The 21,273-nt window shown below is 39.0% G+C and overlaps 6 protein-coding genes across 7 annotated transcripts; 2 read left to right on the forward strand and 4 right to left on the reverse strand.

Annotated features, from left to right (window-relative positions):
- Window positions 1-928: 928 nt before the first annotated feature.
- LOC130691992 (urea transporter 2-like) lies at window positions 929-3,055 on the forward strand. The gene is made up of 9 exons (XM_057515040.2): window positions 929-1,002; window positions 1,096-1,152; window positions 1,208-1,294; window positions 1,361-1,480; window positions 1,583-1,743; window positions 1,819-2,065; window positions 2,142-2,289; window positions 2,353-2,537; window positions 2,653-3,055. Exons 1-9 carry the CDS (start codon window positions 964-966, stop codon window positions 2,824-2,826), a joined length of 1,218 nt encoding a protein of 405 aa, XP_057371023.1. The 5' UTR covers window positions 929-963; the 3' UTR covers window positions 2,827-3,055.
- A 705-nt stretch (window positions 3,056-3,760) lies between these two features.
- Window positions 3,761-6,824, reverse strand: LOC130691986 (zygotic DNA replication licensing factor mcm6-like). Its single transcript, XM_057515034.2, is given in 10 exon segments — window positions 3,761-3,919; window positions 3,984-4,114; window positions 4,183-4,362; window positions 4,365-5,160; window positions 5,218-5,514; window positions 5,583-5,838; window positions 5,899-6,047; window positions 6,106-6,370; window positions 6,428-6,571; window positions 6,636-6,824. Coding segments are annotated over 10 exon segments (2,418 nt in total). The 5' UTR covers window positions 6,728-6,824; the 3' UTR covers window positions 3,761-3,811.
- A 2,394-nt stretch (window positions 6,825-9,218) lies between these two features.
- Window positions 9,219-10,807, reverse strand: LOC130691996 (cyanophycinase-like). The gene is made up of 5 exons (XM_057515045.2): window positions 10,649-10,807; window positions 10,269-10,589; window positions 9,907-10,206; window positions 9,679-9,820; window positions 9,219-9,591 (listed from the first exon to the last, which is right to left on the reverse strand). Exons 1-5 carry the CDS (start codon window positions 10,769-10,771, stop codon window positions 9,281-9,283), a joined length of 1,197 nt encoding a protein of 398 aa, XP_057371028.1. The 5' UTR covers window positions 10,772-10,807; the 3' UTR covers window positions 9,219-9,280.
- A 421-nt stretch (window positions 10,808-11,228) lies between these two features.
- LOC130691987 (sec1 family domain-containing protein 2-like) lies at window positions 11,229-14,922 on the reverse strand. 2 transcript variants are annotated; one of them, XM_059496912.1, is made up of 12 exons: window positions 14,883-14,922; window positions 14,269-14,352; window positions 14,103-14,184; window positions 13,799-14,032; window positions 13,587-13,733; window positions 12,926-13,138; window positions 12,474-12,869; window positions 12,289-12,411; window positions 12,024-12,225; window positions 11,859-11,961; window positions 11,642-11,797; window positions 11,229-11,569 (listed from the first exon to the last, which is right to left on the reverse strand). In XM_059496912.1, exons 2-12 carry the CDS (start codon window positions 14,304-14,306, stop codon window positions 11,359-11,361), a joined length of 1,905 nt encoding a protein of 634 aa, XP_059352895.1. In that variant the 5' UTR covers window positions 14,307-14,352; window positions 14,883-14,922; the 3' UTR covers window positions 11,229-11,358. The 2 variants fall into 2 exon arrangements, with proteins under 2 accessions (XP_059352895.1, XP_057371018.1); XM_057515035.2 differs by lacking the exon at window positions 14,883-14,922 and having other exon boundaries at window positions 14,269-14,475.
- A 1,935-nt stretch (window positions 14,923-16,857) lies between these two features.
- On the forward strand, window positions 16,858-19,807 carry LOC130692010 (AN1-type zinc finger protein 6-like). Its single transcript, XM_057515061.2, has 5 exons — window positions 16,858-17,648; window positions 17,950-18,154; window positions 18,238-18,435; window positions 18,522-18,681; window positions 18,775-19,807. Exons 2-5 carry the CDS (start codon window positions 18,047-18,049, stop codon window positions 18,921-18,923), a joined length of 615 nt encoding a protein of 204 aa, XP_057371044.1. The 5' UTR covers window positions 16,858-17,648; window positions 17,950-18,046; the 3' UTR covers window positions 18,924-19,807.
- LOC130692000 (uncharacterized) lies at window positions 19,808-21,257 on the reverse strand. The gene is made up of 5 exons (XM_057515050.2): window positions 21,061-21,257; window positions 20,828-20,940; window positions 20,633-20,768; window positions 20,121-20,564; window positions 19,808-20,053 (listed from the first exon to the last, which is right to left on the reverse strand). The coding sequence occupies exons 1-5, from the start codon at window positions 21,131-21,133 to the stop codon at window positions 19,881-19,883; spliced, it is 939 nt and encodes a 312-aa protein (XP_057371033.1). The 5' UTR covers window positions 21,134-21,257; the 3' UTR covers window positions 19,808-19,880.
- Between the last annotated feature and the right edge of the window lie 16 nt (window positions 21,258-21,273).

A 21,273-nucleotide genomic window follows, 5' to 3' on the forward strand; every position in this document is an offset into this window, starting at 1 on the left:
TACGCTGGCTAATAGAGAAGGAATGAGAATTTTCGACGACTTTGTCACTAGAACTTTTTAATCCGATTTCTGGGCTTTCTTTTCTGACACTACGACTAAAACTTCTCTTACTTGGTTTGTTCCTTACTGCTAGTATGGAAAAATTTTGAACAGCGTACGAGGAATTGTAGAAACTGGCAGGTAGTATCCTGAAACAAAATAAAGTATTGAGCGAAATGATCATTTAGTTAGTCGCTTATACAAATTATGAGTAAAGGAAAAGGCTGTAATATACATCAGCAGCGTTTGTTTTAGTATTACTAGTTTTCTTTAGCCTAACTAAATTTCGATTTTAAATGTAAATTAGAGAACAATGAACCGTGGTGATCCAAATTAGTCATTCTCATGCTCTGAACGAGGTTCTTGGATTTTTCACTACGGAAGCACCAGTTAAAGCAAACATTTACAATCGAACTGCTACATCACTTCTATGATCTTAGGTTTAAGTTTTTACTTTATTTCGAAAGGTGTGGACGAAAAATCACGTCAAAAAAGGGCGTCATTTTCTTAAAGAAGGAATAGTCGCTTCCCAATCTTGAAGGATGTAATACTAGGTAACAGGGGAAAAAAATATAACAACAAACAGTATTGGTTACCATGCCTTTCCTGAAAGTTCGATTGGTCATTTTTTTTCCACAAGCTGAATCAGAAATTGCTATCGTGCATTTAAAATTTAGATTTTACCGACGAATACGGTAAACAAAGTCAAGTTAAACAAATTTTTCTATTAGAAAAAATGTAGAACCAAGCCAAGCGATAAATGCGCGTGATCACGATCGAGGATTATATCAGGTAACCGTGAGCTGCTAATGGTGAACGCGTGACAAGGATTCTAAACAGAACTTGGTTGTATAACTTGCAAGGTAAGAGCTTTGTGATAAAACGAAGAAATGAGTAATCAAGAAAGACATTCATCGAGAAACCATGGCCAGCAAAGACCGACGCGCAAACAGCCTCGCGATAGTAATTTATAAGGATCAACTATTTTTAGCTTTTCAATCCTTAAAAAATTAGTGGCTCCAAAGTAACTAGCACGTTACCTTAAATTTATCCCAGGTTGACGCGGTTACCAAGTCGAACCCTTTTTTCGAGATTTTCGGAGAATGTCGTCTAGTGAGTACTCAAGTGCTTGTTTCTTTACGCAGAAAACTAATCCTAATTTGGCCAGGTGCACAGGTGGCTGGAAAGCAAATCAGATAAGTCCGTGTGGCTGCTGCTGAAACTTCTTGATGGTGTATTCCGAGGATTCTCTCAAGTGAATCTCACACAATGACTACTTTTCTCTCAATAAAATTATTTATTTTTAAATTTGCTGATCTAGGTAGTTTTTGCAAATAATACCTTCAGTGGGCTTTTTGTTATTATTGGCTTGGGTGTGGCAGATATTTCCGTTTGTGCAGCTGGACTATTAGCTGCTACCTTAGCAACTGTAACGGCATGGGTATAATCTTGGAAAGTAGTTTGTTTTCCATTTCTTATGCTTTCAAGGAATGGACGACAAAAACAAAAAACAATAATTCTAAGCCGAACTATTCATACTTAGGTGTTCAACCAACCTTGGAACTTAATCAGTAATGGTTTGGTGACCTACAACGGCGTGTTAGTTGGAACTGTTACTGCCAGCATTTGTCCACCTATCGTGATAGCTACTAATGGACCTGCTTACCTTTCTTGGTGTTTAATAGGATTCGGCGGAATAATGAGGTACTAGTGAATTTGTCCTATTTGGCAGTATTCCGAGTTAAAACAATATTATATAATGGTTAATTGCATTATCAGTGCATTAGTCACCTCTGGCATGGCCAATTTGTGTAAGGGCGCATCACTTCCGCCGATGACAGTTCCCTTCAATCTCATAGACCTCTTGCTATTCATCTGTCTACCTTCGGCTCTGACGCATCTTGCACCTGCTGTGACAGCGCAAAATGCTACCATGCTTCAGTTGAATGCGTCTACCAATGAAAGTGTGATAGTCCTGAATGGCACGATACCAGATATCACGCGATTAGGGCTCGATTGGATCATGGTAAGTAACGACGCTGATTTCGACATGCAAACAATATAGAGTATTCAGCAAACAAATTTTTTATGTAATTGTAAAGGTATTACGTGGTAGTTTAGTATCAATGGGACAAGTTTACGCGGCTGAAAGTATTGCTTGTTCAATCATCATGTACCTGGGTATAACTATGTTTTCTCCAATGCTTTCGATTGCCCTGTTTGGAGGTTCCCTTTTAGCTTCAGTCTGCGGTAAGTTCAAAAGTTGCTTAATTACCAATGAATAGCAAAATAACCCAAATTTTGGGTACGCAGCACTTGGGCTTACCGAGAATTATGGCGCAATTTATTCCGGTCTTTGGGGTTACAATTCGGCACTAACTGCAGGAGCAATTGCAGTAACCTTTTACATTCCCACTTTGTTATCAGTTTTTAATGCGGCCATGGCAATTGTCTTCACAGCGGCTGCTCAGCGCGCATTTGGTCTGGTACTGGCACCGGTATGTAAAGAAATTTTTAGTTATCATATGAACTTTCGAAACAAAACTTACCAAGTTTATCAACTGTAGAATGCTCTAAGGGAATCCAAGTGTTAACGTGCACTTTTGTGTTTAGGCTGGATTACCAATTTTGACAATTCCCTTCGTGGTCACCAGTTCAATGTTCCTAGCCGTCACAAGTGGAACCGGATTTGAGAGATTAGTCAAGGCACCCGACGGAAGGCCTCCAGAACATCAGCGCAGAAGACACAAAAGGTCGGCTATTCAGAGCGAAGCATGTGATGTTTAAATTACCATCACTAGTGGCGGCAATAGGTTTAAGTCTAAACACGCGCAGCTAGTAAGGAAAACAAGGGCATAAAACTAATTGGACATAAAATTAAATTGACGACGAAATCAACTTCATCTCCGTAAAATAAAAATACAAAAGGCGTCACTACAATTAAAATGCTAATGCTATCGATGGTACCTACTGAATTCTAATCATAAACGAGAACCGTGATAAGTAGCATAGCACGCATTTGGAAATACCTGATGGCCAAGCTCTAACTGTTAGCCAAATTGTAAGCTCAGGTGCAATCTGCTTACCTTCGGAAAAGAAAATATCTGAAAAGGTTCGAGTTTAGAAAATAATAACTCTTCTAGATACTGTGCACATGAAAATATCCAAACCTATCACTGTTTAAAATCAAAATGTCTACACCGGTTTGTGAGTTTGTTTCAAAAAATAAATTGAATCAATCAAGAACGAGTTCTTTCCCTTCGGCTCATTGGACTTCTGCCGAAGGTCAACAAGTTCGCAAAACGAACGAATAAGGTCATACTTAATCACCCTAATTCGTTACCTACTGAAAAATAGCTCATGCTAAATTAGACGGTTAGCCGAATAAAACAATAACATACAATATACCAAACGTTGTTGTTGGTTGGCGCAACAGTTGGGTGAAAGGACTTATTTTTCATTTTGAGTGAAAAAAAAAGCTGGATCCAAGCCACAAAGATTTTCGCTGACGATGAGTGGTACTAGTTTCTTCATATTCTAGAAAATTGCCGTATCGTGATGTGTAAGCAAAAACAGTAATAATACCATCATTTTCAACGAAGCTTTTCCCAGGTGCAAGCTAGTCTATACGCTATTAATTCTCTTGATTAAAATGCATTCTGGACTTGTACCTCTATGAGTCATTCCTTTTTTTAAATTAACGCACATGAAAATTCAATCGTTAAGTAAATATAATGTATGCGCAGGTGGACGTAAAAAAGAAAAGGAATACTTATTCAAGAACAAAATTGGGATGCACAACAAGGAGAGGGTCCTCATCTTCCGTTACTTCTTCTTTACCAGCTAATCCAGTTCGGCTCAATGGAATGATAACTTGATCCTAAATTAAAATAAATATACATTAATAAGTTATTGAGTCAATTCGAATTTTTGTTTTTATTCACCTGGTAAATAAGGCGACTGACTACACGTTCAACCAGCAGTTTCCGTTCAGTCAATTCCTGTTCCGTTTCGATCTCATCGGCGATTTCGTTCAAATACCAATTGATAAGAGCACTTTTACGTGAACTTTCGGCTGTTGAAAAGAAAACGTTTCATAAAATAGGTAAATCGGGAATTAAAAAAAAGACAAATTCAACTTACTCTCATCCAAGGCTTCTTGACGTCGCAAATACATGACGAGCAGGTTGGAAATCGCCTTGTAGCTCTCAAAAGTAATGGAAATCTTTTTCTTTTGCACTGCCGAATCAGAAGTTGCACCACTAGATGTTTGTTTATCGGTGTCTTCACTGGAAGCCACGCCATTAGTTTCATCTTCCTCAACTGAAATATTTGTTGTTCAGCGTCTTCCAAATCAATATCAGGTTCTTCGACACGAATGATGGATTTGTTAAGTAGTCGATATGCTTCTTTGACGTGCTCCTTTGTGACCAAACTAACGCAGTACATGCGAGCCATTGCCTCTGATAAGCGGATTAAGCTTTCTAATTGACGTACAGTGATTCTCGAGGCTGATGACGTCGAACCACCATCACGTTGACGCAACTGACGGTAAGCATTAACAAGATATTCAGAAGCTTCTTTGCTGAGTTTCGGTTGGAATTTTCTGGCAAACGTTATGTAGCGTCGGATATCTTCGGTTTGATACACACGCTGGATGGATTCCACATTCCTCCTGTGAAGATCGACAATACTGCGAGCGATGGAATAGTCTACGACTTCGTTACACTCATCCACCAAGATAAAGAAGAGATCAAAACGGGACATGATAGGCGCGGTCATCATCACGTTCTGCTTAAGTGACTTCGTGCGGTCGTATCGGCCACCAATCGGATTAGCTGCAGCCAAGATCGATGCTCTGGCATTCAGGGTTGCTTTGACTCCTGCCTTAGTGATTGAGATGGTTTGCTGTTCCATGGCTTCGTGAATCGCAACTTGATCGCGAGGATCCATTTTGTCGAATTCGTCAATGCAACAAACACCATTATCTGCCAACATCAAAGCGCCCGCTTCGATAACGAATTCATAAGATTCTTCATCGCGAACCACAGCAGCTGTCAAACCAGCCGCACTGGATGCTTTTCCCGAAGTATAAACGGCTCGGGGTGTAAATTCGGCGACCTGTGTGTAAGGAGAACAATGAAGACAAAATTATTCAAAGTTTATTATAGCAATCACCTGTTTGAGAAATTGTGATTTTGCTGTACTGGGGTCGCCGACGATGCAAACGTTTGTGTCCCCACGCAACGTGGTGTGCTCAACAGTTTTCTTCGGCACACCACCAAAAAGCATAAGAAGAATGCCTCGTTTGATTTCGTCGTTGCCGTAAATTGTGGCAAACAAACTTTTAATCAAATTATCATACAAATTGACGTCTTGGGTCATATTGTAAATACGATTCCAATCTTGTTCTGACATTTGATTCTTGATATCTACAGCTGTCATTTCCTCTTGATGCAAGTCCTTACCACCAAACTAGATAAGAAAACATGAAGACGTGGTTAGTTTTTAGAAAATTGTAAAGTCATCGTCATATGTCTTACCATCGGATTACTTTGGGTAACACTGCATGCCAAGAAAGCCAATCGGTAGTTTAAATCACGAACACCTAAAGCCTTGAGTCCACGGACACCTTCGGATTCTGGACCTTCACCAGGTTTACGAGAGGAACTTTCTGCGCGTGCACCAGGTAGAGAAATTGATCCGACGTCAGGGACAACGATAAGCGTTCCCGTGAAATCACATTTATCGCCAGCCTGTGCTGTTTCCACGGCTTCGGCTCGTAAAATTACCTCAACGCTAAAGAATTTACTGGTCATATATCATTTCAAACTTTACGTGTGACGTTACTGGGTCTACCTTCGTGGAATACAACCTCGCGGCAATTCGGCTTGGGTTTCCTGAATTCGAACTTTTTGAAAATCCACAAACCTGGATTTGTTAACATTTAGCATGAATCTACTTCTATTAAAGCACACTGGATTCCTACAGATTGAAGGCTGTGTATACTGCAAGACAAATTGTTATGTTTAGAAGAATAACTGTGATGTGTTTTTTACTCTTTACCTTAAACTGTTGTTCCACATCTTTGATGACCGTTTGACAATCCAAGCAAACAAAGGTAGCACTGACCAACTCCGGATGAACTGGATGTGTTCGAATCACTTGGCCAGATATCTGAAACAGTGAACCAATGCTGGCTGTCTTCAAATCTCTGACCTTGTATTTTGAACTAACATCAACAAAGCTGATGTAAAGTTCTTTTTCAACATTGAATTCTGCCTTGTCTCTCACATAGCTGTAGACTGCTTGACAGAGAAAAGGGTAAACTCTAAGAGAAAAATAGGTTATATTTTTCTGGGCTTTTTTATTGTAAAATTAAAAATACCTGTAGTATTCTGCTACTATGGTGACTGCTAAATTGCTATTATACTTTTCTACATCCTGAAAGCTTACTTGGAGAGTGTTTCGTTCTGGTTTAACTAGTTCTTTAGCCTTTTCCAAATATTTTACTTCGTTGTCAACTTCAAAACTGTTGAATAAAGGATTTTTAATCACAGTAGAAATCATACGACTCCTGAATCATGGACCCTTACCCTTCTAAGAAATCCAGGAAAAGTTTTTGACACCTTTGGCCCACATCATCCTTTACTTTATTTTGAACTTGTTGAGCACCAGCAACATCCATACTTCTGAAGTCGAAGAAACTTTGGCTACCAAGTTCAAGAAGTTGTACTAGTAGTGCTTGTGCAAGAACAGCAGTGGAAACTGGGCAGACAACGAAATTGTGGCGCGAAAAAAAGACTGGCAGAGCTTTTCTGTCACAGCATTGCCATGTTCTATTTTGCCAAGTTCGCTTTGGCAAAATATTAAGGATGAAGATTGTGTCAACTTTTTCTCATCACATTTTGTTACCAGAGCATAAAAAGCAGTGCATCACCTTTTGTGAAACTTCAAGAAATCCCAAGCGCTTAATAACATAATAGATTGGAACTGTAGATACCTTGATGTATCCTTAAGTTGAAGCAGGAAGCAAACGCTAGTGGAACGCATGTCTATGAGAAACAAAAGCCAACAAAAGCTGTTGTTATTTAATTTATGACAAAACTCTTGCGTCTCAATTAACCGAAATATGTGCGTAATTATATTATCATTTTGGAGCAATAATAAACTATTTTATTAACTACCGTAACCAATGTGTAACAAGAATTTTTTAAACTGCAAAAGTGATTGCCGATTCTAGTCGGCACCATGCATTACCATATAAGCCTTCAAGAACATATGAAAATTAATCAAGTTTTCAGAGCCCTCGCGATATAAATGTACTCCAAAATGGCAGACCAAATATCCATTTTTTCTCGCGAATTCTACGACTTGATTCAAACTCCTGAATACTTATGGGTATACAACTTATCGTACGCCACAACCACTCAAGAAATCGTCAACTATTTCGAAGAGCTGGTAGGGCCGATAGAGTTTTTCGCTATGCACTTGGACAAGGGCACCGATTTCCTATGCAAAGCTGAAATTCTTTTCCACCGCGCAGAGGACGCCCGCAGAGCCCTCTTACTCTACGACGGAACACAGTTTGATGGTCGTCAAATGGTTCTCAAACTCCTTGTGGACGGCCGTCAAATTCATCCCGAACAAATCGTGTTCCCTGGCTCAATTATCCTCTTGCCAGTTGTTCCAAGCGGACGACTTTTACCTGATGATGTTACCCGGGATTTTTCAAGTGATACCAACTTTGACCAGTCCAGCTGTGAAGGAACATATATGTCTCTTTCAGAAGGTAGGTCAGATGTTAGTTCACTCGAAAAACCAAAGGGCGATCGTAATTTGGAGAAGACATTCCTACCATCCGATATCTCTTGTGAAATTGATGACTACTACTGCTTGCTTGTTTATAACCTGCAATATTCCGTCAAAGGAGAAGAGCTACTAGATCATTTTGAGATGATGGCAGGACCGGTAGAATCCGTTGGTATGTACCTTGATGACAAAGGCTTCTTGTGCGGTAAAGCCAAAATAGTTTTTCGTCATCCTGAAGACGCTCAAAAAGCTCTAGTATGCTGCGATGGAACAGTTCTAAATGGTCGTCGGATTCATCTCAAACTCTACGTGAACGGCAAGCGCTTACGCGTCAATCAACTTGCTCTTCCACATTCAAGTTCCGCAGAGGATTGGATTCGTCCACATGTACCTTTCGTTTCTTTGCCGTCGCCAAACTCCATGACTGAGTATTTTCCTGATGACCCAATCCTTGACTCATTCACTATGCCCACCATCAACGAAGGAACGGACCAGAGACCAGTTCATCCTCAGGGGCCAGGGTATCCACCTTTCCTGCCGTTGGTATTTGTCAAGGATTGCGTCCGGCCATACGTGACACCTGTCTTTGAATAGATCAAGAATGCAAAATTTGATTTCACGTAAATAAAGCATAAAACTGTGTATGCCGTACCTGAAAAGGTTTGCTAAGGTTGATTAAATAGAATCCTCTATGATTCATTTCTAGTATTGTTGGACTTATAATTTATTAATTTGAAAATAGGGATTAGAAAGAACAAATAGCTACCAATCAATGGCTATTAATTTTGTTCTTTTTAAGAATCCTTTAGTGAACTATATAAGTATTTTAAGTAAAACGAACTCTACTATGGGTATAAAGCTCGGAGTAGAATAACGTATCAGTAAAACGTTATTCCTATTAACTGAAAAAAGATGTTCCAGTGTGTACGTAGCACTACATTCAATTGGAATATATGCTATCGTATCTAACTGACTAATTTCCACAGATGGCCATTGGCCGAACGCCGTTCACTAACATTGTCGTTATTAGAACGGAGCTGGGACTGTGTTAAGGTTTATAGCATATTCTCGGAGGCGAACTCACGACATATGTGCATTTCACATAGCTAATGCACCATGCTGACACTTTAGCTGCACCGATATTTTTATACTGCTATTAGGAGGTAGTATGTTATGTAATACAAACATTTTGTTAAAATATTGAGATCGAATGCTAATAATACCTTTGTTCGCCCTTATTTTGTCACAAATCCCATGATTCCCTTTTTTCAGGCAGTCAGAACTGGGTTATATTCACAGTAAATGAACTGTAGAAATCTACACACAATTATATGCAATTATTTCCATAACAGGTAACTGCTCGCGGCGTGTCCCACTAACTATTGTTGCGAAATGTAAATATTCAGATTTCTCTTTTTGATTAATTAGATCAAGCTTCGACAGGTTTTATGGTAGCCAGCATATTACGGTAAGAAGCTACGTAGGTTTTCTTTGGATCATTTGGGATATCTGCTCCAAATCCGATAGCTTCCAACCGGTCGAAAAACACCTGGAAACGAGGAACCACAGAAGACAAAGATGTGCATGTGACGTTGACCTCTTTGCAGTCAATCAAACGTCGGTTTGTCTGACGCCACTCTGATGGGGTCTCAGCAGAAAAAATATCAGAAGATGGAATTGCATCTTCGAACCACTCTTCGCCAGCTATTGGGATTTTCCAGCTTGCATAAGTGGCCTCTCCTATTGATACAGTAGTCAGGAGTGAGCATAAATGCATCACCATTTCGAATTGTTTTAAACCTTATCTCAAAAAATATAACAGTTTACCTGAAGTAAGATCGATGGTATCATTTACAGTAAAGAAAGAAAATGGAATTTTTTCATAGGTCGCTGTAGAACTAGATTCGGCAGGCACAGTTGACACGTCAACGAAAAATACACCACTTAATGATACTTCGGCAGTAATGACCTAGCAAAAACAATAACAATTATTAAACGAAAAATAATTTGACAAATGAGACTTCCAAATCAAATGCAACCATGATAAAGACATACTTTTCCGACTGGTTTAGACAACGGATTAGAAATTACTAAAGCCGTATTTTCATCAACACCAAGCCCTTTCGGTGTGCCAATGTATGGCAGATCCCTTGAATCGAGTAGCGTACGAATCAATCGCATTTCCCGTCCTTGATCGCTGAAATGGCTATCCAATACGTAATTATTTAAGAAGCCCAATCCACCATGTTTGCAATAAGCGAGTGGAAACTGTTTCCCCGAGAAAGATCTTTGATATTTGGTTCCCTGTACTAGGGCATTTATGGAATCGCCACTGTGAGTTACCACCGAATTTCCCTATTTAAAAAATGTATACACGTAAATTTTCGAAAATAAGCCTACAGAATTCTATAGTATACCATAATTGCGCTGTTTCCTGCTACCATTCCTCCGTTGCTCATGACAGATTTGATGGCTTTCAATACCAAACTATCTACCCCGGAAGGACGGAGTACGTTAACCAAATTCGATTTCTCCGAGTCATCGACCAAAAAAATGCCTGTGTAGCTCCTTACTCGATCGGCTACCTCTTGAGATGAAGAATCAGCCTTTTCCAAGGAGATGATGGAAGCTGCTTTAGCTCCATATATCCGGACGAAGTTATCAACGGCTTTAGCGCCTTCCGCGCCATTTTTTGGGGACGCCAAAATTACTCCAATATTAGCTATACCTGGCCCTCCCTTTCAAAACAAATTAGTATCGTCAAAAATAAGAAATTTTAAACATTTTAAGTCCCTACAGCTTTTTCAACCATTGTTGTCCAAATGCCAGCATTGTCGTCCTTTAGATTTCCACCTATGAGTACCAAACTTTGCGCAATAGCAACACCTGGTAGGATGAGAAGAAACGCAACAAAATACATGTTCTGCTTCACCAAATAGTTCGCGAATACTGCAAATGCTCAAATGTTTTCAGTAAATGTTGTACAACACGCGGGCGTGGTGTTCACGTGCCTTAGGCTATATTCTCACCTCACCAATCAAAAGCTGAGTAAGAAAAAAAGGGCGAATTGAAATCATGCCAACGGCCACAGTTATGTAAAGGAAAATATGTCGACCTGCCAAGAGAAAGTATAAGGACGACCGAGAACCGTTGCTTAGATGCGTAAGAAGTATCTGGTTATGTAAATTCGACCTGTGGATATTAAGTCAAATTCTTCTTTTTTACCAATTGTTTTTCTACTTCAACTATGGATTTAGGTTGGGAGGAGAACCGTGTACCCTAGTTTTACTGAACTTCCAGTAAACTGTTTTGGTCTTCATCCTATTTCCTGACTTGAGTGAATGTAAAAAAAAAATGGATAAAATTGCATAAGTGTATAATGAAAATACCATCTGTTTTCCATTTCTTAACAGCCACTTAGGTCATAAATGTTGTATGATCAATAACAGATAGGCCACAATCTCCTACTGAGGCGGTGTAAAGATTGATAATTTTTTATAGTTCACCTTAATTTGAAACAGTTTTCTTGACGATGTGATGGATTGTATCATGGGCTGATATGAAGTGGCTCGAGACTATCAGTACTTTATGGGAAGGCGATTTTTGGCGAAATAGATCACGTATAAGCTTCACTTCGTCAGGGCGTATGCCACCACATACATATAATATCACAATAGGATTGTCCACCGGTTTTGGCTTACGTACATTGACGAACAAACTAGAAACGTAATCAGCGTATTAGAGGCAGATTCATTAGCTGTTTTTTTTTTCCAAGCGAAGAAATCCATACCTGAAACCTGTTTTCAGTAAATCTTTTAAGCCTCCCGATTTGTGTTCTAAATCTGGATTGTCGCCCAAAGAAGGATCAAAAAGATCTTCTACCAATTGCTGTAGAAAGCTGGTACACACTACGGGCATTGCAGAGTTTTTCCGTTGATAAAGGTTTCTATTGGATTACAAAAACAATTAGTACATAACAATTTCTTTTAAACGTCATGTATCAATACTTGTATCTTTTCATATGACTGCGGTATCCACTTATGGAATGAAGTTGCTCAACGATCTTTTGAGCGGCACGGTGTGCTCGAACTTCATCTACAGGTACACCCACTAAAAGAAATGGTAGTTGATATGAGAGTTTTCTTTTAAGTTGAAAGCGATATCCTTTTTACCAAAGTCTTGTAGCGTATTTGAGAGGCTATCACATTCGTTTACGAAAATTTCTGCCACTATACTCTTTAAACGATCTTCCAAATCCAACGGAAAGAGGTTTTCACGTTTTTCACCTGCTAAAGAGTATACGTGAACTAACAAAACTAGGATGTCGTCCAAAGACAAATTCGAGTCCTTTCTAGTTTTTAACAGCTGCAAGACCTATTTTCAAATCACACAGTTTCACCGTACTTAAATCCACAGAAAGTAAATTTTAACAAAAACCTGTATAAGAGGAGAAGGAGATTCGCCATCAAATGCCTCAATCAGCGACTTTCGGATTCCCTCTAAAATGTTCATTTGTGCTGCTTTGTGACTCTTCTGTGTTCGCCACAATGCGTATCCTATCTGACAGTTGCGGACATTTGAATCACACTACTAATGGGATTAAAACAAACGATGTAATTTACCTGGTATAAATGAGTAAACCTTTCTATGTAATCCCAGTTCTTGTTGCAATGGCTAATCAAATCGCTCAGTTTATCAAAATCATTGGTATCTTCCAAACTATCGTTTAGCATTGCCGTAAACCATTCCGTAGCTTGTTCTTGAGTATCGTGGAACAAATGATCCATCATTTCCAATCCGTCATTCCAATCCATTTGGGGTGCTAAACAGCCAGGCGCTGTAGTCAGATCTCCTTGCGGTTCTGTCGTCATATTAACTGCCACATCACTCGAGTATTCATGAAGCCGGCCGAGAGTATGTAGTAGTCTATCATACAAATTTTCACTGGAGCACTTGGTAGCTGAAGCTAGATCTAGAAGCCGATCAACTAAGATAACAGACAGTTTATTGGTCGCCGTCTGTCAAAACGAAAATGTGTTATTTTAAGAATAATATATAAATTCAATTGCCGTACTTTTCGTCGAGTTTTTGCGGCAGTTAAAGCATCAAGCTCAGTGCCAAGAATTCTACTGAAAGGACCCACTGTGAAGATATCCTCTTTTCCGTTTATGTGCTGTATCAATTGATTAAGGTTGTTAACTAGCTGCCTGACTTGAACTTGGGATTCCAATGGCAAATTTGCATAAGTGAGCTCGTTTATTGACCGAACTGTTGGGGCATCCACCTGCTGCCAAACAGAGATTATTACACTGACAATACCTTAATTATAGGCAAAAAAGGATAGATTATCTACATGCTCAGCATAGTTTCGCTAACTCGGGCTCGATTTTTCAACAGGGCACTCAAGGCATACGGAGCCGAATCGCTTCAGATTTGGCTTGCTTACATCACTTGCATCTCAACACAGACTACGAAAAAGCTTTTTTGTACACTTGTTGACGTTTTCGCAAGAACACCACAGCCCGTAAAAGAACGAAAACAGTACTATCTTTCAAGAGAAACTTTTCTAAGTAATAATTATGTCTTTTAGAAGAAAAAGGCAAATGATAAAATCACAAACAAAGACATTAATGCCACTGAACACATTAGATTTCTCTTCCTTTCTTTTACGTGGAGCTTGCAATAGATGTTTTTGTCAACAAATGTACAACCAACACAGCTTAAACCACTATTACCTTGCTAAAAAGCAGAAGCTGTTCATTGAGATATCCTAAGTCACTGGTAAGAAACGGTTCTGCTAATCTGGCTGAGGGAATCAAGATTGTCTCACTTGTAGGATGTAGGGTACTCAAAGGGTAACTGAAAACTTCCACTGTATAGTTCTTACAAACAAGAAAGAAAATTACGTAAAAACCAATTGTGAATTTTTTTATGTAAATGCATTTACCAAATTCCCCATCCATTCTAAAACATCTTCTTCTATTTTTTGCAACACTTCAGATTCATTACCTTCCCTGCTGCCCCACAAAAAGAGGTGATGCACAGATAGGTGTGCTGATGTTATGATCACACAATATTCCAAATTGCTGTTTTGAATTAGAGTTTCTAAAATTGTGTAATTTGTGCCGTGCCAGGCAGTACTGGAAATAAAGACTCCCTTCTTTATGTTTTTTGGAACAACCTGTTAAAAAAATTTTTAGATCTAAGAAAACTATATCACAGGTTTTTGGCTATAGTTTGCAATAAACTACCTCAAAGGCTGACAGTTCCTTGATACAGGTAGCTCCTGCCTCCAGAATAGATGGTGCACCTCCATTCCAATGAAGACATTCACTTTATCAATGGTTTATGTAAAATGCATACACAAATATATTAGTCTTGCTTCAAATGGAAAAAATTACAATTACGTAGGTATACCATGCTAATGGATCCAAAAAGACAGCGGCATTTTTCATTTTTTTTCTGGCCTCAGCCCACCAAGCTTGGCCAAACTCCTGCCATCTTAACATTTCAAATTGTTAACTTTAATCCTACAACAGCTTCTTAACACTATAGACGAAGACCACTAAACAAATTTCTTATTTTTCTTGAGACAAATCTGCAGAGAAATGCCAACCGGATAAGGAATTTCCACGCGCGAACGTATACACGTGAACGGTGAAAGTCTAAACAACATCCCTAGTTTGGTAGCATGTAGGCAGTAGGCGATCTAGTCTAACGATCTAGGGTCTTACTTTCTCTTTCTCTTTATCTATAGAGTCATGACTCTAGAAGTATATGTCCTGATAGAGTCTGTACTTCTACAATTTTGTATTCTGCAGTCTTTAAGTCTTTAGCCGCTAGGACTTAAAGAGAGACAAGACCAGCTACCAGCGAGCAGGAAATGAACAACTCATGGTCATGGTCACGAATCGTAAATTTATGTAGAGAAATAAGCACTTTGTCACTGAATTAATATGCCCATATAACCTATCGATTTGAATCTATTGTAAAAGTTTGCATGAAAAATTTTACTCTTAGTTTTCGTTTACACGAATCCGTGGAGATGACTGGTTTTAGTCTAACGTCAAAAGACTAAAACGAAATTGTCGAAGGCTAAATTATTATGACTCCGTTTGGCCCAAAAACATATATGAGAGAGAGTTGGCCTTCGTTCACATCTGTTTTTGTTCGTCCTCTAAATTTCAAAGCTGTACGACGCCATCTTCGGCAAAATGCCAGAATACTCATCGAGAACGAAGGCGGACGTGCCTTTAATTTAATGACAAAAAATCCACAGCAATCCAATGCAAACGTAATACATCTAAGATTTTCTGCCCCACCTGATCACCATGGGTAGGACTCCTCCTGTTGGTTCTTTCGAAACATGATTATGAAATCCGGATGACGAATCTCAAAATTAAAGCTGACGAAACAAACAAAAAAACACATCTTTAAATGCCCTTCCAGAAATCGTAAACGTGACGGCAGACCTCTTTCAGGTCTATCTCCTTCTTTCTCTTTCAAATGCTGCATATCATTCTCATCGCATGAGTCATCACGATTTCGATGATGAATATTTTTTATTTTCAGATAATTTTTCAAAACAAATTTATTTATTTCATTTTTTATGATGCTAACAATTACTATTCTATACATATATATTTTGCTTGAGGTAACAGGGTACCCTGTGAATTGTTTATCTGTTTACAAAAGTAATTTTTTCTAGGATGACTCTAGAGTCTAGACAGTTCGACAGTTGAATTGTCTCGTCATTGCTAAGTCCTTGATCAGAAACGAAACAAAACGAAAATGATAAGATAAAAATGTGCAAATGCACTTCAGCCAGAACATATTTTTGACGTAAAAGAAAAACGGCAGAGAAGCGATAAAGTGATTACACAATTCCTCATGTTTCATCGACGTTCGAAAAAAAAAATGAGCAGTTAGTCATAATTTGACAACTTATAGAGTAACAATTTGTTTTAAATAGGTAGATTCTCCTATTGTTTATCCTTAAAGTAACAAAAAAGCAAGTTAAATGGAGTTGCTGCTTAACATTTATTGAAACTACTCTACAATGAGGGAATGGAGGTCACTAATATAAACTTTAGGCCTTGTGACGTCAGCGACTTAGTTACAATATATGGCCTAGGTTACCTTGAAAATTAAACGTGTCTTTCTTTTCAATTTCTATTTGCTGATTGCGGACATTTCCTCTTTTTACTGACGGCCGAAGCACACTGCGTTTCCTTCTTCGCGAATCATAGTCTCGTTGTCTATGTTTCGTTTGGAGGTCGAACCTGTTCACACAATCAGGGCTATGACAAAAATTCATGATATATTGTTTTCCTTCCTGACTTCCGTCTGTCTACAACTAGACATACGTCAGGTGGGGTTTTGCCAGAGAAACACTAAGAAAATATACTGGAATTATCACCATGGAATTGGAACGCTGTTGTCTTGAAAATTCGACATGTCAGCAGCGAACCTGGCGGGAAAATCATAACGAATAAGCCAGTCCTCTACGAAGATCGAGTTTTCCGATAAACTCCTATTGCCGAACACGATTTTTTTTACTTAGCATAAAAAGATGCCTCCCGCTAAAATCAAAGTTGTCTCCCGCAAGTTTTTTACTTGAACTTTTGAACACGGTGTCCCAAAGGCGGTAGGTGGCGTTGGCAGATCCTCTAACGTTTCGTAAAAGTTGCCAAGTCACGTATGGCCTCGTTGGGCCTGTCTAGTGACATAGAATTGAAGGAGTTGAAATGACGTAAGGCAGACACAACCCCACCAGCTGTATGCTTCGCCACTCGAAAGCTATCAGGTCCTCTTCGTTGACCTCCCTCCTTCTCGCACATTTGGGTGGATACGGAAGAGGAGCTCCGCCTCCCCCGTTTATACCGCCACGAGCCGCAATTTATGGCCCAGGACCATTGGTGCTGTTTCTTTTGCTTTAAGCTTTTATTTAAAAAAATCGTACATATTGGGAAATCTCCCCTTGCCACACAACGCAGGAGCTAGCTCTCCATTGCGTCTTTTTATTTTTGTCAGTCATTTCGTCCAGTCAGTTGCGAATCGTTCATCTTACGTGTTCTGCCGTGGATAAGTTCTCTCTTGCGTGGTAGGCTTTACTTGTTCACCAATCTGCGTAGTTGTGTTATTGTTTGAGTGAAATCGTGTTCAGTGCTTGTAGCTATTCTTGGATTAGACCACGTAGTCTGTCACAGTCGAAAGAAGGATTTGATTAACAACTTAGTTTTTCTTCTCTCTTTTTTTCTCTGGTATTACAGCATAGATTACCCACAGTGAGAAACTTCTCAACGACTTCTACTTTGGCACGGATTTGTAGACTTCTGTTTGTGTTTATGCGAGCGCGTGGGGAATCAGAAAAGAAATCGAACCAAAAGAAAGGCAGAGAAAGGCGATCAGCTGTTGTGACGTCATCAAACAGTTTTCTCTCTTTTTGAACTAGAAAACCAAATAACAGCAAGGAAGACGGATTCAGCCCGTGATCTGCCATCAGAAACATTAAAAATACATTTTGCAGCTTATTGAGAGAAAAATAATTGGTAAAAATACGCAAGATTTGTTTGGTTAGTGGCTTCTCTCAAATTAAAAGCAAAAGGCAACGTCGCCGACGCGAGAAAAGGAAGGGAAAAAACTTTTTCCTTTTTTCCCAGCTGGTTCATCACATCCCCATCTCAAGCGCCCTCACTCTTTCTGTTCACTAAACTACGTGCACTACGCCTTTTCTCCTCCTCTTTGCAAGCTCTGGTTTTTCTTTGTTCCATTTTCGTCATTTCTACAGCTTACAGGTGAATCATCTTTTATGCAATCGGTTGATATTGTATTTCAGCTTAACCAGTGACCATTGAGTGCGGGAATATCGTGTTCTTTTTTTGTTAAAATGGGTTGTGATACGTGTGTGTGAAGAATTACGGAAGGATAAGAGAACCAAGGGAGGTCGTCAAGGCCAAGTCAAGGCTCATCTTATTAGGGCCTGTGTTTTTTTATTTCCACTTCAGTCACATCGTCGACGATTTATTTTATTTATTTTACGTCTTGAAAGTATAGTTAATGCTGACGACTTTTTTTTTTCCGTTTTGGTTTAACCAGGTTAGACAGCTTTCTCATCTTCAGCTGAGTGGCTCTGCAGTTTTGTAATCTGCAAAGAGTTGGAACAGACAACCTCAGAACCTCTCATCCTAAAAATATGGAACAGGAATCCAACATGCAAGCTCCTCCGGCCCTCTGCAGATCAGGCTGTGGCTTCTATGGAAATCCTGCCACCGATGGGATGTGTTCTGTCTGTTTTAAAGAGGTATGTCTATATTTTTTTAAAGGCTATTCTTTCTGGACATTCTTGAAGTATTGAAAGTAATTGTTTAATGTATCCATCTCTAGGCTGTAATAAAGAAGAAGCAGCAACCTCCCTCACCAACAAGCAGCAGCAACAGCCAGAGCACTACTAGCCCTGGTCGTAGCAGCCCAACTTCCATTACCACTGTGGCCTCTAATAGCTCAACATCCTTGATCACAACAGGGACTTCCCTTCCTGTTGCTTCACCTGCAATACCTGTACCTTCCTCTGAGAACAAAGAAGTACGGCTATAAAACTATTCTTATTTTAGATGGTTTCTTTTGTGGGTCGTTTTCACAAATTTACTATTTGAAATATGAATTAAAAGGTTGGGGCAGCCTCTTCCACGCTATCAGCTGCAACCAGCAGTAGCAGTTTGAGCAGTTCAGTGGCTGAAGGAGACAGTGATGCTGCTGAAGCGCTCGACAAAGATGGAAAGAAGAAGAAAAATCGTTGCGCCACTTGCCGTAAGAAGGTTGGATTAACAGGTATGGATCCGTCAAACATAGGCCTACCCGGTGGAAGTGCCTCTATTGCATTGCAGCTTTCTTAAGATGTTCCCATTTTTCCGTCATTAAAAGGTTTCGAATGCCGCTGTGGAGGACTCTATTGTTCTGTGCATCGATATTCAGACAAACACGAATGCTCGTTTAATTATCGTGAACTGGGAGCAGAGGAGATCCGTCGAAACAATCCGGTGGTGGTCGGGCAGAAAATTCAGAAAATCTGAGGCGCCACGTTTGACTATTTGTCCTATACCACCACCACCAATCCTCCATGCCCTCTCCATTAACCCTTTTTTTATTACCAAGTAAAGAAATTCGTTTTTTGTGCTGCACATAGCTCCGTTGTTATACTGGAAGAGGGTTGCTTATGAAAGCTAATTTAGAGCATCTTTCACTTCTATTGTACAAAATTTAGGACAAAATAACTTGGCTTATTCCGTTCGATTTCATTTGTTTTCTTTTTTTGTTCGCTACGTCTTTCCTATACTTTGTAAGGGAGTTGAGACAACAGTTTTGAAATCAGTCTTCAACATCTTGTTCGATGACTTGGGTAGGGTTTACTCCCCCTCCACCTCCCCCAAATTTACTTACTTTAAAATTACCCACTCTTCAGTCTTTTTTGGTTTCTTTATTGCGTTTGTATCACCCGGAATATATTCGATCCCGATCTTTATTTTTTTCTTCTCTCTCCTTTTGAGTTAAAGAGTATAATTGGGTATCACAAAAATTTTTAACATTCATAGGGACAAAATGGGAGTTTTCAACAGAAAATTGTGTCAGTGTATGTTTGCTAGTGTTGCGTCGCTTTTTTGACTAAGGAATTGTTAACGCACTTCCATTTAACCACATTTTAAAACATCGTAAATGGGATTGAACCTATCCATCGTGTGTGTATGCGTGTGTGTGTGTGGTGTGTGTATCTACCAAAGCAGAAGCAGCACTTTCTACCGGAGTAGAATGAAATTAGATCGCAATCAATAGATGATTCTTCATTTTCACCCCTATAATTTCCTGTGCTGTGGATATTTCGCTTCGTTGTATTACCGTTTTCTCCCTGCAGTTGTATTTCGGAAGTGATTCAATGATAATACACTAGTTTTTCTTGTCATTGTCTTTATAATATATATATGTATTTCTAACTTTCCGGTTGTTTCATCATCCGAGGTTATATCCAGGCAACCTCAAGCCAAAGGTGAATCGTCATCATCTGTGACCAAAACAGTTTCAGTAGTTCTCCCGAACAAAGTAACCAGACATTGGTGGATTAATCCATGTTTATATGCTGCGTACAGTAAAGCTGTGACCAGTATTAGGACAAGAAGTGGAACTACTATATTAACCGCTAACGCGGCAGCTAGAGAATCACAATGAAAAACTTGTGAGTAGACAATTGGATAGGCATAGAGCACTTTAAGACTTACGGTCTTTCGTCGACTCTGACACATCCCTTTCGTTAGATTCCTGCTTGGTAGGTGAAGCAGTTGAAACTTGAGGGTGAGTTATTATTTTAGAGCAAGTCCCATCTTCATCCCTTGCATATCCTTTGAAACATTGGCATTCGCCATGATTGGATTTATCAATTTGTGAACATGTTTCTTTTTCACCACATTCGAAAGGTCGAAACAAAGAACAGAACTTCTGTTGATTGTTTAATTTTCCCTTTCCACATGCAAGTTGTTGATTGTTAATTATTTGTTTTTGAGTGCAAGAATAGTCAATTCCCTGATTTTCTTGGATGTTTTCACAACCTTTAAGTGTTAGGCCCAGTAAAACAAATGAATCTCTTTCAGTAGACTTTTTTAAACTAACTTTCAGATAGCCTTGTCTTTGAATGGTGTGGTTTTGGGATGCAGGAAAAAAATAGCCTAAGAGAAAATTAAATGCAAAGATTGTTAGAATGATTTTGTAATATAACATGCTCTGTTTCACCAACCAGGAATCACTTTTTCTGTTTGATCATTAAATGTTGCATTCCATGAAATAATTCCTGAGGTAGGAATATTGGCATTTATTTCAATAGTTGGATCATTATCACATGTGACGGCAAAACCAACAGAAAATGTTGCCTTCTATAATAAGGAAAAGTATTATTCATTGTCAAACAATATATAAGAATATATTTTTTTACTTCAGCTGTTGATGTGCATTGTAGAGACGAACAATTATTCCCTATTAAACATTTTGTGTCAGTCAAACTTACATAAGGTAAGGCATGAATTAACTGTTGAATTTCCGAGCATCCTGCAAGAGATTACGAAATCGTAGCTTTATAGCAAGTATGCATTTTACCATGGGTAATTAAAGTACCCACTTATTCATAGCGGTTTCAGATATTATATAGAACCGCCTTGAGAAACTCACCGTTTGATCTGTGGAGGGCAAAATTAACAAGAAATAATAGAAGAACATTCCTGAAAAAATAACAGGACTGCATTTCAGTAACCCGGGAACCAACAATCTCCCTTGCAATGACACATTCGATTCATATCTGGGGAATATAGGCGATTGCTGACGACCTTTCTTTTTATTATGAGGATACGAGCGGAATCATAATTTGTAATTTTTAGAATGACT

The sequence above is a fragment of the Daphnia carinata genome, chromosome 1 (assembly GCF_022539665.2).
Source record: "Daphnia carinata strain CSIRO-1 chromosome 1, CSIRO_AGI_Dcar_HiC_V3, whole genome shotgun sequence".
Taxonomy (NCBI): domain Eukaryota; kingdom Metazoa; phylum Arthropoda; class Branchiopoda; order Diplostraca; family Daphniidae; genus Daphnia; species Daphnia carinata.

Coding starts and splice junctions, on each gene's coding strand:
- LOC130691992 (XM_057515040.2), top strand. CDS start 964: ATGGCCAGCAAAGACCGACGCGCAAACAGCCTCGCGATA. Junction 1,295..1,360: donor TATTCCGAGGATTCTCTCAA/GTGAATCTCACA, acceptor TTGCTGATCTAG/GTAGTTTTTGCAAATAATAC. Junction 1,481..1,582: donor TAGCAACTGTAACGGCATGG/GTATAATCTTGG, acceptor ATTCATACTTAG/GTGTTCAACCAACCTTGGAA.
- LOC130691996 (XM_057515045.2), bottom strand. CDS start 10,771: ATGTATTTTGTTGCGTTTCTTCTCATCCTACCAGGTGTTGCTATTGCG. Junction 10,207..10,268: donor CAGGAAACAGCGCAATTATG/GTATACTATAGA, acceptor TTTTTTAAATAG/GGAAATTCGGTGGTAACTCA. Junction 9,592..9,678: donor TACCATCGATCTTACTTCAG/GTAAACTGTTAT, acceptor CTGTATCAATAG/GAGAGGCCACTTATGCAAGC.
- LOC130691987 (XM_057515035.2), bottom strand. CDS start 14,360: ATGTTAAGATGGCAGGAGTTTGGCCAAGCTTGGTGGGCTGAGGCCAGA. Junction 12,870..12,925: donor CCGCAAAAACTCGACGAAAA/GTACGGCAATTG, acceptor TCGTTTTGACAG/ACGGCGACCAATAAACTGTC. Junction 12,226..12,288: donor CTCCTTCTCCTCTTATACAG/GTTTTTGTTAAA, acceptor ATTTGAAAATAG/GTCTTGCAGCTGTTAAAAAC.
- LOC130692010 (XM_057515061.2), top strand. CDS start 18,047: ATGGAACAGGAATCCAACATGCAAGCTCCTCCGGCCCTCTGCAGATCA. Junction 18,436..18,521: donor CTTCCTCTGAGAACAAAGAA/GTACGGCTATAA, acceptor ATGAATTAAAAG/GTTGGGGCAGCCTCTTCCAC. Junction 18,682..18,774: donor TAAGAAGGTTGGATTAACAG/GTATGGATCCGT, acceptor CGTCATTAAAAG/GTTTCGAATGCCGCTGTGGA.
- LOC130692000 (XM_057515050.2), bottom strand. CDS start 21,133: ATGCAGTCCTGTTATTTTTTCAGGAATGTTCTTCTATTATTTCTTGTT. Junction 20,941..21,060: donor TGCCCTCCACAGATCAAACG/GTGAGTTTCTCA, acceptor AATCTCTTGCAG/GATGCTCGGAAATTCAACAG. Junction 20,054..20,120: donor GTCAGAGTCGACGAAAGACC/GTAAGTCTTAAA, acceptor GTGATTCTCTAG/CTGCCGCGTTAGCGGTTAAT.